The sequence below is a fragment of the Macadamia integrifolia genome, chromosome 5 (genome assembly GCF_013358625.1).
Source record: "Macadamia integrifolia cultivar HAES 741 chromosome 5, SCU_Mint_v3, whole genome shotgun sequence".
Taxonomy (NCBI): domain Eukaryota; kingdom Viridiplantae; phylum Streptophyta; class Magnoliopsida; order Proteales; family Proteaceae; genus Macadamia; species Macadamia integrifolia.
Window position 1 is genome coordinate 10,833,677 of NC_056561.1, and position 11,151 is coordinate 10,844,827.

The 11,151-nt window shown below is 39.5% G+C and overlaps 1 protein-coding gene across 1 annotated transcript; it reads left to right on the forward strand.

The window, feature by feature from the left end:
• The first annotated feature begins 7,042 nt into the window (after positions 1 to 7,042).
• On the forward strand, positions 7,043 to 8,787 carry LOC122078756 (chalcone synthase 2-like). The gene is made up of 2 exons (XM_042644872.1): positions 7,043 to 7,288; positions 7,384 to 8,787. Exons 1-2 carry the CDS (start codon positions 7,111 to 7,113, stop codon positions 8,388 to 8,390), a joined length of 1,185 nt encoding a protein of 394 aa, XP_042500806.1. The 5' UTR covers positions 7,043 to 7,110; the 3' UTR covers positions 8,391 to 8,787.
• The last annotated feature ends 2,364 nt before the right edge of the window (positions 8,788 to 11,151 follow it).

The following is an 11,151-nucleotide window of genomic DNA, read 5'->3' on the forward strand; positions in this document are numbered from 1 at the left end:
TAAACTCACCATCCAACCAAATCATATACTTAGGCTTTTACATAGGTTTCTTAATCTCCGATTGATGTGGGAGCATTTCTAAATGGTCTAACGACCCGAACTAGGTCCACAAGACTATGCCAAAGGACTGAAGCTGAAAATAGTAATTGCAGTCCTCTGTTTTTGGGTAACTTTCATGTCAAACCTAAACCAATTCCAAGGGAACTAGTATCCGTGCCCTATATGGATAGAAATATCTATGAGTCTATTTTCTTACAAAAAAGACGGAACATCATTTACTATTTTATAAAAAAAGTTATGTGCCGTTTTGGTAAAGTGCGTCTGGGCTGACTACGTACTCTTGGAATTCAAGAATTCCTCTAATGATCAAACTTTCATATTACATCGCAGTCCATGGTACGTAATCGACTCTTAGTAGTACTTTAATCAACAAATATTGACTAAGATAGTGGGTAGTTAACTTATTAGATCATGGTCCACTATGTTCTCTAATGATTATGACAAATCCATACTAGTAATCTTAGTAGGACTTTAGTAGGGCCATGTTACACAATCATTTCATATATACGTAGTCATAAACTTTCCCTTTCTTTTGTTTCTTTTTCTTTACTTTTTACCATCGGAGTTGGTCTCTTAGAAGACTTCCAGTATAATCAAACCAGCTTTAGTGTCCTAGGTTCCATGTATATTTCAATTTCCTTAAAGAAGGTTCCTCTTTTGAACTCATTTAGACAATGCTCTTTTAAAAGTTAAATAACAGTGGGATTCCAACTATAGTTGCTTCCAATATTTTTCATAATTATACTAAACAAAGTTGATTTAAAAATACCAAAATAGGGGAGGTGAAGCCAAAACCTCAGCTGGACAGTAGCAAGCCGTGAGGTTGGGCTGCAACTTGGCCTTCGCAGCAGCTCCCTTTCCCAACTCACTTCTCTCTCTCTCTCTCTCTCTCTCTCTCTCTCTCTCTCTCTTTTAAAAATCATGTAACCATGGAAGAACTAAGGTTTGAAAAGCTAAAAACCTCACCTCCACTTCCTTTTTCTTTTCTCAAATTTTGATTGAGAAGCTCTTCCTCCACCATAATCGTTGGAGTCCTTCTCTCCTCCTCCTTTCCTCCACTTTCTTTACCTGAATTTGAGAAAATCACAGCCACCCCAATAGTCCATCTCCCTCTTAACTCTCTTCTTTCCTTTCCCTTCTTTTCTTTCCTTTCTTTCTTATTGAAAGATTTATATGCACACCCTCCCTTTATAAACAAACCTCTACTATCCCTTTCCCTTTCTCTCTCCACCTATCCCTTTCTTATGTCCATATTTCTCTCTCTCTCTCCATAGTTCCATTCTAAATATGTAAAATGCATGTTTTACTACCCTAGATTTCATACATAAATGTGCTCATTAGAATATTAATTCCCAATGACACTTATCCTCCAAATCGGAAATTAAAATTTCTTTTGCTTGGCTAAAAATATTCTGGATAAAATCTGATTCAAATAGCAGAAAAGACCATTCACATTGAGTGATCAAATCTGAAACTCGAGCTTGTATAGAGTCAAAATTCAGCTGCAGATTAGATAGCGCTTTAATAGACTTGCTTCCTAACCAACTATCTCTCCAAAAATTGATCTTTTGACCATTCCCTACCGTCCATTGCTCGTGAGATGCAACCCATCTCCACACCTTTTTTGAACCCGGCCAAATCGAGGAGGAAATATAACCATGTTCAACGTACCATTAGCTTTCAGGAAGTGAGCTCGAAGAAAAGTACTCACTAAAGACTTTTCATGTTTTATTTGCCATACCAATTTAAATAAATAGGAAAAATTGACATCTCGCAACCGCCTGATACCTAACTCACCCTCCCTTTTAGGTTTGCAGACATCATCCCAGCTGACTACAATCTTTTTCCCTGTCTCCAGATCACCAGACCACACAAAATTGTGGATCCATTTTTCTACCAATTTAATAGAGCTCAAAGGCCACCAGTAAATCCTAAAATTATGAATTGGGATACTAGAGACCACAGATCTCACAAGTTTGACCCTACCTGCCATGGATAAAATTCTTCCCTTCCAGCCCGATAGCCTTTTCTTGATTTTGTCCAGCAGGGGAAGCAAATAATCTCTCCTAACTCTTCCTTTAAAAATCCCAACCCCCAAATATTTTGTGGGCAGTCTTGCCGAAGAGATCCCCAAATAATCACTTATGTAATGTTTCCTGTGAGGAGCCACACTACCAAAAAACAAATTGTTTTTTCTAGATTAAATTTCAGGGCAGAGAAAGCCTAATATTTAATCAGAAAGGCATGAAGATTCCTCACATATTTGGAAAAAGCATTCATAAAAATAAAAGTGTCATTAGCAAAAACCAAGTGGGAGGGGGTTGACACACCTCGAGGACCTGGAAGCGGCTTGATCAACCCATCACGCACCAGAGCACAAAGACCTCTACACAGAATCTCCTTAGCTAAAATAAATAGGATTGGAGACAGAGGGTCACCCTGACGAAGACCCCTCCCAACCTCAAAGAAGCCCACTGGACCACCATTCACCAAGACTGAAATTCTGGAAGATGTAAGGAGGTGATGAACCCAAGAAATCCATACAGAGGAAAAACCAAACTTCTTCAGAGTAGCAAATAAGAAATCCCAAGATAGAGAATCATAAGCCCTCTGAACATCTAACTTCATCCCCATACCTACACCCCTGACTATTGAATGCATCAAGTTTGATAATTTAGAGGCCATGCAGATATTAGCATAGATAAGCTTCCCCTTCTGGAAAGCACCCTGTTCTTCTGAAATCAACTGAGCAAGCAAAACCAAAAGTCTAGAAGACATGATTTTTGTAAGCACCTTACAAAAGAAGTTCTCCATACAAATGGGGCGAAACTTGTCTAAAGAGGAGGCATCCTCTACTTTAGGAATCAGAGTAATGAAACAATTATTGATCCCTCTAGGAAGACGACCAGCCACAAAAAAATATTTCACAGCCTACAAAAATCAACCACCACAATCTCCCAACATTTTCTGAAGAAGGCACCTGAGAAACCATCAGGACCAGGCGAGCTTTCAGGATCTAGATCCCAAACAACTTGCTTGATTTCATCCATACTCGGAACTGCTTCCAGACCTTTCACATCCTCTTCTACCAACACACCAAGCACATTATCTAACAGATCATTGTGAACTGTGATGTCTGCAGCTTCATGAAACCTCTGGAAAAAATCAGAGACATAAGCATTAATTCCCTGAGAGTCAGATACCCATAAGCCATCTTCTTTTTTTAAAGAAGAAATCTGAATTTTTGTTCTCCTCAGCTTGACTGATAAATGGAAAAATTTCGAGTTACAGTCACCATTCTTCATCCACCTCAACTTTGCTTTTTCCCACAACTTATCTTGCATCTGATTAGCTTTCAACAAAGTTGTCTTTGCGTCAGCTTCCTTGTGAAACAACTCATCTGACATTCCATTCAGCTCTATAGTATCTTGTAGATCCTATAAAGCCATTTTAGCCTTTTCTAATTCTTCGTTCAAATTGGGGAAGGTGACCCTCACCCAAGCCCTTAACCTCTCCTTGACCAGTTTTAGTTTTTGAGCTAAAACATAGATAGGACCGCCCTCTATATGACCCTTCCAAGCATCCTCAACCATATGGCTGAAATTGAACTTTCCATCCAAAAACTATGAAACCGAAAAGGGATATTCTTTGGTTTAGGAACATCATCAGATACAATCAAAAGGGGGGCATGGTCCGAAACTGAAGACAACATCACACGTTTCACATTTAAAAAAAAAAAAACCAGCCATTTTCATTACAGAAACTACGGTCGAGCACCGCCGCTACATGACCCCTCCTGCTATTATTTGTCCAGGTATACTTCTTTTGCTGAGAAGGGACAGGGAGCAGCAAACAAGCACCTACCATGGCCTGGAATTCAGCCGCCGACCCAAGATTAAAAACACCAGGGCCTCTTTTTTCATGGGAGTCCAAGGTAGCATTAAAATCACCTATAACCGACCAGGGAATTAATGCGGAGGTCTGCAACTTCAAATCTATCCATAGATTATGACGGACAACCTTGAAAGAGCTAGCATGCACAAATGACATACCCACACTACTACTAGGCCAATCAAAAATCACTGAAATATGCTGTTCAGACATCACCGCAATCACTGGTCGATTGATCCCAAGCTTCCATATAATCCATAAATTAGGGACTTTTTGCTCCCTCTCATCATGAACAAAATCTACCACATATCCCATTTTATTAAAAATAGAGAAGGAAATTCACACACCTGAATTATAGGTTTGGCCAAGCAAACCACGTCTGGCGAATGCTCCTTTAACATCATTCGTAAGGTGCTTATTCTAGCAGCCTTCCTAACGCCCCGAATATTCCAGTATAGGACCCGCATAGATCACTGTTTGAAATTTTGAGATTTGTCAGACTTTTTTGCTTGACCAACTGTTTTCCTCTTCTGCTTCCCACCAGCTACCGCACCACCACCCTCCTTATTTCTTAACATTGCCGCCTTATCCACCGTCGACACCTCCAAATGAATAATTGAGACCGCCCCCCTAGTATAGGTCACCTCGGGCAAGGAAGACACAATGCGGTCCTCACCGAGGGCAGTACCAGTATGGAGAGCATTGTTTACCACGGTGCTTCCGCGGCCATGTGTCTGCATCCTTCCTTGTTTGGCACAAGAAGGATAACGAGCAGTTGGGACTATCCTACCTTCCAAGGGGCCATTATCAATCAAAGGAGAATTATCTTGGTTCGTTGGAGGTTCAAACAGCGCCTGATCCCTCACTTGGGTCAACTGATCGCATGGGTCTGGGTTGGATCCAACGTCCGAATCCATATCCGATCCAGCAAAACCGTCCACATCACCTTCCATATATTGAGGACGAATTACCTCACCATTAATATTATTTCCCAAAACGTCAGGGTCCTGATTGGAAGTTTCCAAAAATAATTGGATACTCCCCTCCACGTTTGGAAGATTTGAATTTTGCAGATTTGAATTGGAGATTGGATTAGATCCACGTAGCTGATGTGGCGATGGTTGGTCCCTAGTAGGAGTCTTCTCCACCGAGTTAACACGATCTGAGTTAACTCTGTCATCAACATAGACCGCTTCTGGAACCTGAACAAAATGCTCTGCCACATATTGCTTCTCATCATCGCTCTTTTTCAACCTACAATTAGAGATCAAATGACCTACATGTTTGCAACATCCACAACGCTCCACCTTGTCTTCATATATCTCCTTTTGACAAAAGCCATACACCTGAGAAGTGCCTGGTTCAAGCCTCTCAACCGGAACCTCCTCCACCATCTTATATGAATCAGATATGTCGATCTCTACCAAGACCCTTGCAAAGTAGCCAAGAAGACCTTGCCTGGTACATCTATCCAGAGTGGGGGGCCGTCCTACTGCCTTTGCAGTAGACAATAGAACGTTTTCGTGCCAGTATTCGAGAGGAAGATCTGAGAAACGAATCTATACAAGCTTTGTTAAAGATTGTTTCTCATGAATATTAAAATCAGACTTCCAGTGTTGGAAGAGAATAACTTGGTCACCAACCCTTAGAGGGCTCCTCCGCCAAATTGCAGCCTTATCGCCCTCGCACTGGAACTGGAAGATAACGAATCCCTTTCCTAGTGGATGCATTAGAACCCCTTGGCTTAAGTTCCATTTTTCCCGAGCCTCCTTTCACAAAGCATCCAACGAAATCAAGTGAAAGTTGACTCTACCGATTAAAGCAAATCTGAAGTTTTGCCTCTTCAATTCATAATCCCTCTATGGGATTACAACATGTCTCTTGTTCCCAACCTGAATCGGATCAGGCAAGGAATCAATAGCCGGCTAGGAATTGTTACCCAAAGCATTTGCATACGAACGTCATTGACCTACATCCTCCTGCCTGACAGGGCGTGAAGGAACCTTTGGTCCATGATCTAGAGATTCCTGAGCATCATCGTCATCATCCTCCAAAGCCACCAAGCCATTTTCTCCTAGGTCGCTAGTTCCTCCCATCTTCTCCCACACAAGGACATTCAACAATCAACAGGGGTGAGATTTTTCATTTCACTGGAGTGTTTTTTTCTAGTTCAACTGTGCTAAGAACTTGTTAGATAGCGACATTATCAAATTCTTCAGATGAAAATGCAACCCTAAAATGGTCAAGAAATCTCTTGAAATATCTCTTGCTTTTGATTCCATACAAGAAACTGAAATGCACCTCAACTTGAGAATATGATTCATTATTCTACTTCGTATGCAATGAAATCTAAGAGAGATACTTTATGAAAAAAAAAATTAATGTGACTCACTTCGATTTCGTTAGAACCAATGTTAAGATGGGTGAAGTCAATTATTCAAATTAAGGTCTTCTTATGTAAAAAAGTGAGCCAATTTTCTTCGGAAACAAGGTCTTGATGGTCGAAGTCAACTTAAATTTGGGTTTATATATGAGCATGTGAACCAAATTTTTTCTTTTTAAAAAGAACACCATTGTTTTATTTTATTTATGGAAAAAATGATTCTGTCTGAAAATATGACACCTGTGCCTAGACTCAAGATAATGCAAAATGACTATGCCACCCTCAACGAAAAACACAAATCTCTTTCTTATTAATGTTTTTTGATACACTCTCATTGGCTCCGATGCTGAGCCTCGTTCTGGAACAGAAAACTCTCCTACTTCATTTATTAGTAAACAAACATTATTTATTCCACTTCAGCTTCCTTTATCACTTTCGAATCTGAATAGATACGATGAGGCACTTAAAAAAACTTTATCGTGAAAAACAAAGCCCACATCGTGTGAAGTTAAATAAAATATGGGTTTTTTTTTTTTTAATAAAAAAATATTCATTACTAGTTTTTAAATAAATTAAATTAGTTGTATTGCTTGGAAGCTTCCTACGGGAATTAATTAAATTCAACACTTGTTCACATGGTTGCACCTACTGATACATCCAAGCTTCCTTCCCTTCAATACAAATAGCCCTGCATTGGCTGTGCTATTCCATCATCTCCTGAAGCCTTTTCTTTTCTCATACCCAATTGTCAGTGACTCGCCAGAAATCAGCAACCAATGGAATCGGCCGGAGAAATCTACAGACCTCAGCGTGCCGCCGGTCCGGCCACCGTACTGGCCATCGGCACTGCAAATCCATCCCATTTCTTGTACCAAACTGATTTCCCAGACTTCATCTTCAAGAACACAAACAAGGACCACCTGACTGAGTTGAAGGAGAAGTTCACGCGAATTTGTAAGTGTTACCACTTAGGGTTCATATGTATATATTTCTATCCAAACTGTTTAGCCATTAAAATGCTTATAAGCTTTTCCATGTTGTTGAAACAGGTGAGAAATCGACTATCATAAAACGCCACATTCACTTGACTGCAGAAATGATAGTGGAAAATCCAAAACTATATGACCCTGAAGCTCCATCACTGGACACACGCCAGGATATTATGATAACTGAGGTACCCAAGTTGGCCATGGAAGCTGCAACCAAAGCAATCAAAGAATGGGGCCAACCCAAATCAAAGATAACCCACATTGTATTCACTACCATTTCTGGTGTTGATGCACCTGGTGTTGATTTTCAGCTTATCAGACTCCTTGGCCTTTCTCCCACCGTCCGGCGTGTGATGATGTATCATCTAGGCTGTTATGGTGGTGGGTCTGTGCTCCGTGTTGCTAAAGACCTTGCTGAGAATAACAAAGGTGCTCGTGTTCTTGTTGTTTGTTCCGAGTTGAACTCGATCAGTGGCTTCAAAGGACCCAATGATGGTGATATGCATAGTCTACTAGGGCAAGCAATCTTTGCTGATGGAGCTGCAGCTGTGATAGTTGGTGCAGACCCAGACACATCAATCGAACGCCCATTCTTCCAACTCATCTCAACGGGCACTCGGATTCTCTCCGACTCACATGAAATGGTTGCAGGCCACTTGCGTCAAGCGGGTCTTACGATCAGCTTATCAAAGGATGTGGCCAAAACTATTGCTGGAAACCTTGGAAAATGCCTGTCTGAAGCATTCAACAAGGTTGGTATTACTGATTGGAACTCCATCTTCTGGGTAAGTCACCCTGGTGGGCCAGCAATTTTGGATCTAATTGAAAAGACACTAGGGTTGAAGGAAGAGAAACTGCAACCTTCAAGGAAAGTGTTAAGCGAGTATGGTAACATGTCAAGCCCCACGGTGTTGTTCATTTTAGATCTGATGCGTAAGAAGTCCATGGAAGAGGGGAAGGCTACAACTGGTGATGGGTTTGATTGGGGTGTATTGTTAGGGTTTGGGCCAGGTCTAACCGTAGAGTCGATTGTGTTGCGTAGCGTTCCTACAATTTCAGCTCCTTGAGTAATATGTGGTGGTGGTTAACCCACAAGAGAGAGAAAGAGTGTGTAATATGTGGTGTTTAGAAAAATGAAGATTATCAAACGAAATCTTCTCTTAGATGGTGAGATGAGACTTGAGAGGAGAGATCAGGTTTTCGTACGAGAACCATCTTCGTAGGTTGTCTGATCCACACTTGGATTCTACTTAATCTCTCACTTCTTTCAACTAGTTTTCACTTTAAGTGGAATCCAAATGTGAATTAGACACCATGCATGGATGATTCTTGTATGAGAACTGATCCGGATTTTGAGAGGTGTGCCAACTTTATGTAGTGGAGAAGTTCACGATTATGGATTACTGTATTTTTTCATTACCTATTATAATGGTTTAATATTTATTATTATTATTATTATTATCATTATTATTATTATTATTATTATTATTATTATTATCATCATTATTATTATTATTATTATTATTATTATTATTATTATTATTATTATTATTATTATTATTATTATTTTGAGGGTGGGGTTTAAGATATTAATTGTAACCATAATTTTATGTCATTATAAAGTAATTAGAATCCTCTTTCCATTGCCTCGAGAAACAAGCCAATGGAAGGTAGATGCACAAAAAATTAAAGCATTGTCGTCTTCTAGCTAAGAGAGAGAGAGAGAGAGAGAGAGAGAGAGAGAGAGAGAGAGATATGGACAAGTGGGAATTGTATCTAATTTTGGAGTTGAATTTTACGCCTTATCTTGGAAGTCTGCCATTTACAATGGATTTAAGGATTTACTAATTATGGGTGGAATTTGATTGAACTTGACGTCTGCAGTCTCCAAAAGTCAAACCATTCCTATTTGCACAAAAGGCATTTTAGAAGCCTTTTCAAGAGGGTTGGATGTGAAGAATCACTCATTGTTATTTAGAAATAAACGGTACTGCGAATTTTTTAGTAAAGGAGATCGTTCAATGTGTCTCACGTTTCGGATTTCTAGGAGTTTCCACCGTCTCTTGTAATGGAGGAGAAACCTCAGTTCACATTAATCTGAGCATTTTAATATCCGCTGATTCCTGATGAAAAAAAAAAAAATTGCATTTAGACTATCTCCTCATCATCGATTAGTCTCAACATTTCCATCCTGTGCTCTCTTATAAATTACTTTAAAATGAACTATGCTGCAAGCTCCCCCATGGATCAATGGAAGGAGATATAGAGTATATTTGTGGTGACTACCATGGTTGTCTACGGTTTGCCATATTCAATCTAACTGATTTTCAAGTGACTATGATGGGTGAAGCAATTGCAATCCATTCAGCTCTTTTGGAAGCTATTTCTGAATATCCCACTCAAATTATGGTGAGAATGAAAACAAATGCACCATTTGACAACTTTCCTAGAAACGTGTTTTTGGATTTTCCTGCTCTTAGAAAAGGAGAAACGAGGTAAAAAGCATTTGATAATCTTGTTTTGTTCTACCCATTTTTAGAAACATAAATAGGAATTTATGAAAATTTATGCTACAAGAAACGACTGTGACAAATTTCTAAAAACAAGTGAAGGCAACAAATTGTGGATTTGTGCTAGATAAAAAAGCCCAAAAGTGAGAAGCGTGACTCTTCTCAAGATCAAAAGTAATGGAATTTTTTAAGTTCAAAAAAGAGGAGCATGTTATCAAACAATAATGTGTGCACAAATCGATCCAAGAAATAGGTTTGTCAAACATCCAAAAATCCGTCTCTACTGTTGCAGAAATGTTGTCAAATGGTGCCAAAGTTGCCATCACTTTTTAGCACAATGGAACTTCATCAATTCCCTTGATTGTTGAGCCCATATTGATGATCGATATTCTTCATTTGTATTTCTCTTTTATTTATTTATTTCTCTTCTGTTTCTAAGGAGTATAATAGTTTAGCTAGCTCCCTAGCAATGATCCAAATCACTTTCTATGATGGGCATGAGTTTGGCCCAATTAATATTTGGCATCCATGAGTTCTTCCCATTCCTTTAAACAAATTTATTTTCAAGCCAAAAAGGGCAAAAAAATAAAATAAAAAATGGAGGTACAATAAGGATCAGTCAAATCAAATTTTGCTCCTGAGAAAGCTTATTTCCACAACTAGAATTTAATGACTCAATATAAAAAGGAGATATTCTAATATAAACCAGGTAGGTTATAAGTTGATTTGATTAGGGGTGATACAAGGCTTTGTTGAGTCAAATTTCTTAAAATCTCAACCCAGCTCTGAGGTCAGGATGAGATATCTCAGCCCAAGCCCAACCTAGCTTGGTCTTGACTGACCCTGATAGGCTGGGCAGGGCCGAGTTGACCTTGATTTGGGCCTGATTGACCCTAACTAATCCTGGTTTTTTTCATTTATGCCCTTCAATATGGGTTTCACTTTGGATTTAGAGCACATAACTATGGATGCTTTTTTAAGGGTTCAAGGTAGATGAGAAGCAGCTCCAATGGCAGCCATGAGTTTCAGAGATGCTCAGAAAAGATGACCGGAGTCTATTCTCTGGTGCTCAATTTCTAGGGAAGACAGCTACAACATGGTGGTCACAATGAACAAGCCAGAAAATCGAACAAGCAGAAGATGCGCTGCACTTTCTTGTGGAAATACCGCACAACCTGCAAGTCATTTGTGACTACAAGGAAAATCGCAGCCTTTGAATTTGTGTGGTGCTACACTTTCGAACTTCAAATGCCTTTGCTCCTTCAAGAACTCCATGTGACTAAGTATTCTTGGAATGGATTCCAAATTTGCAATGCCA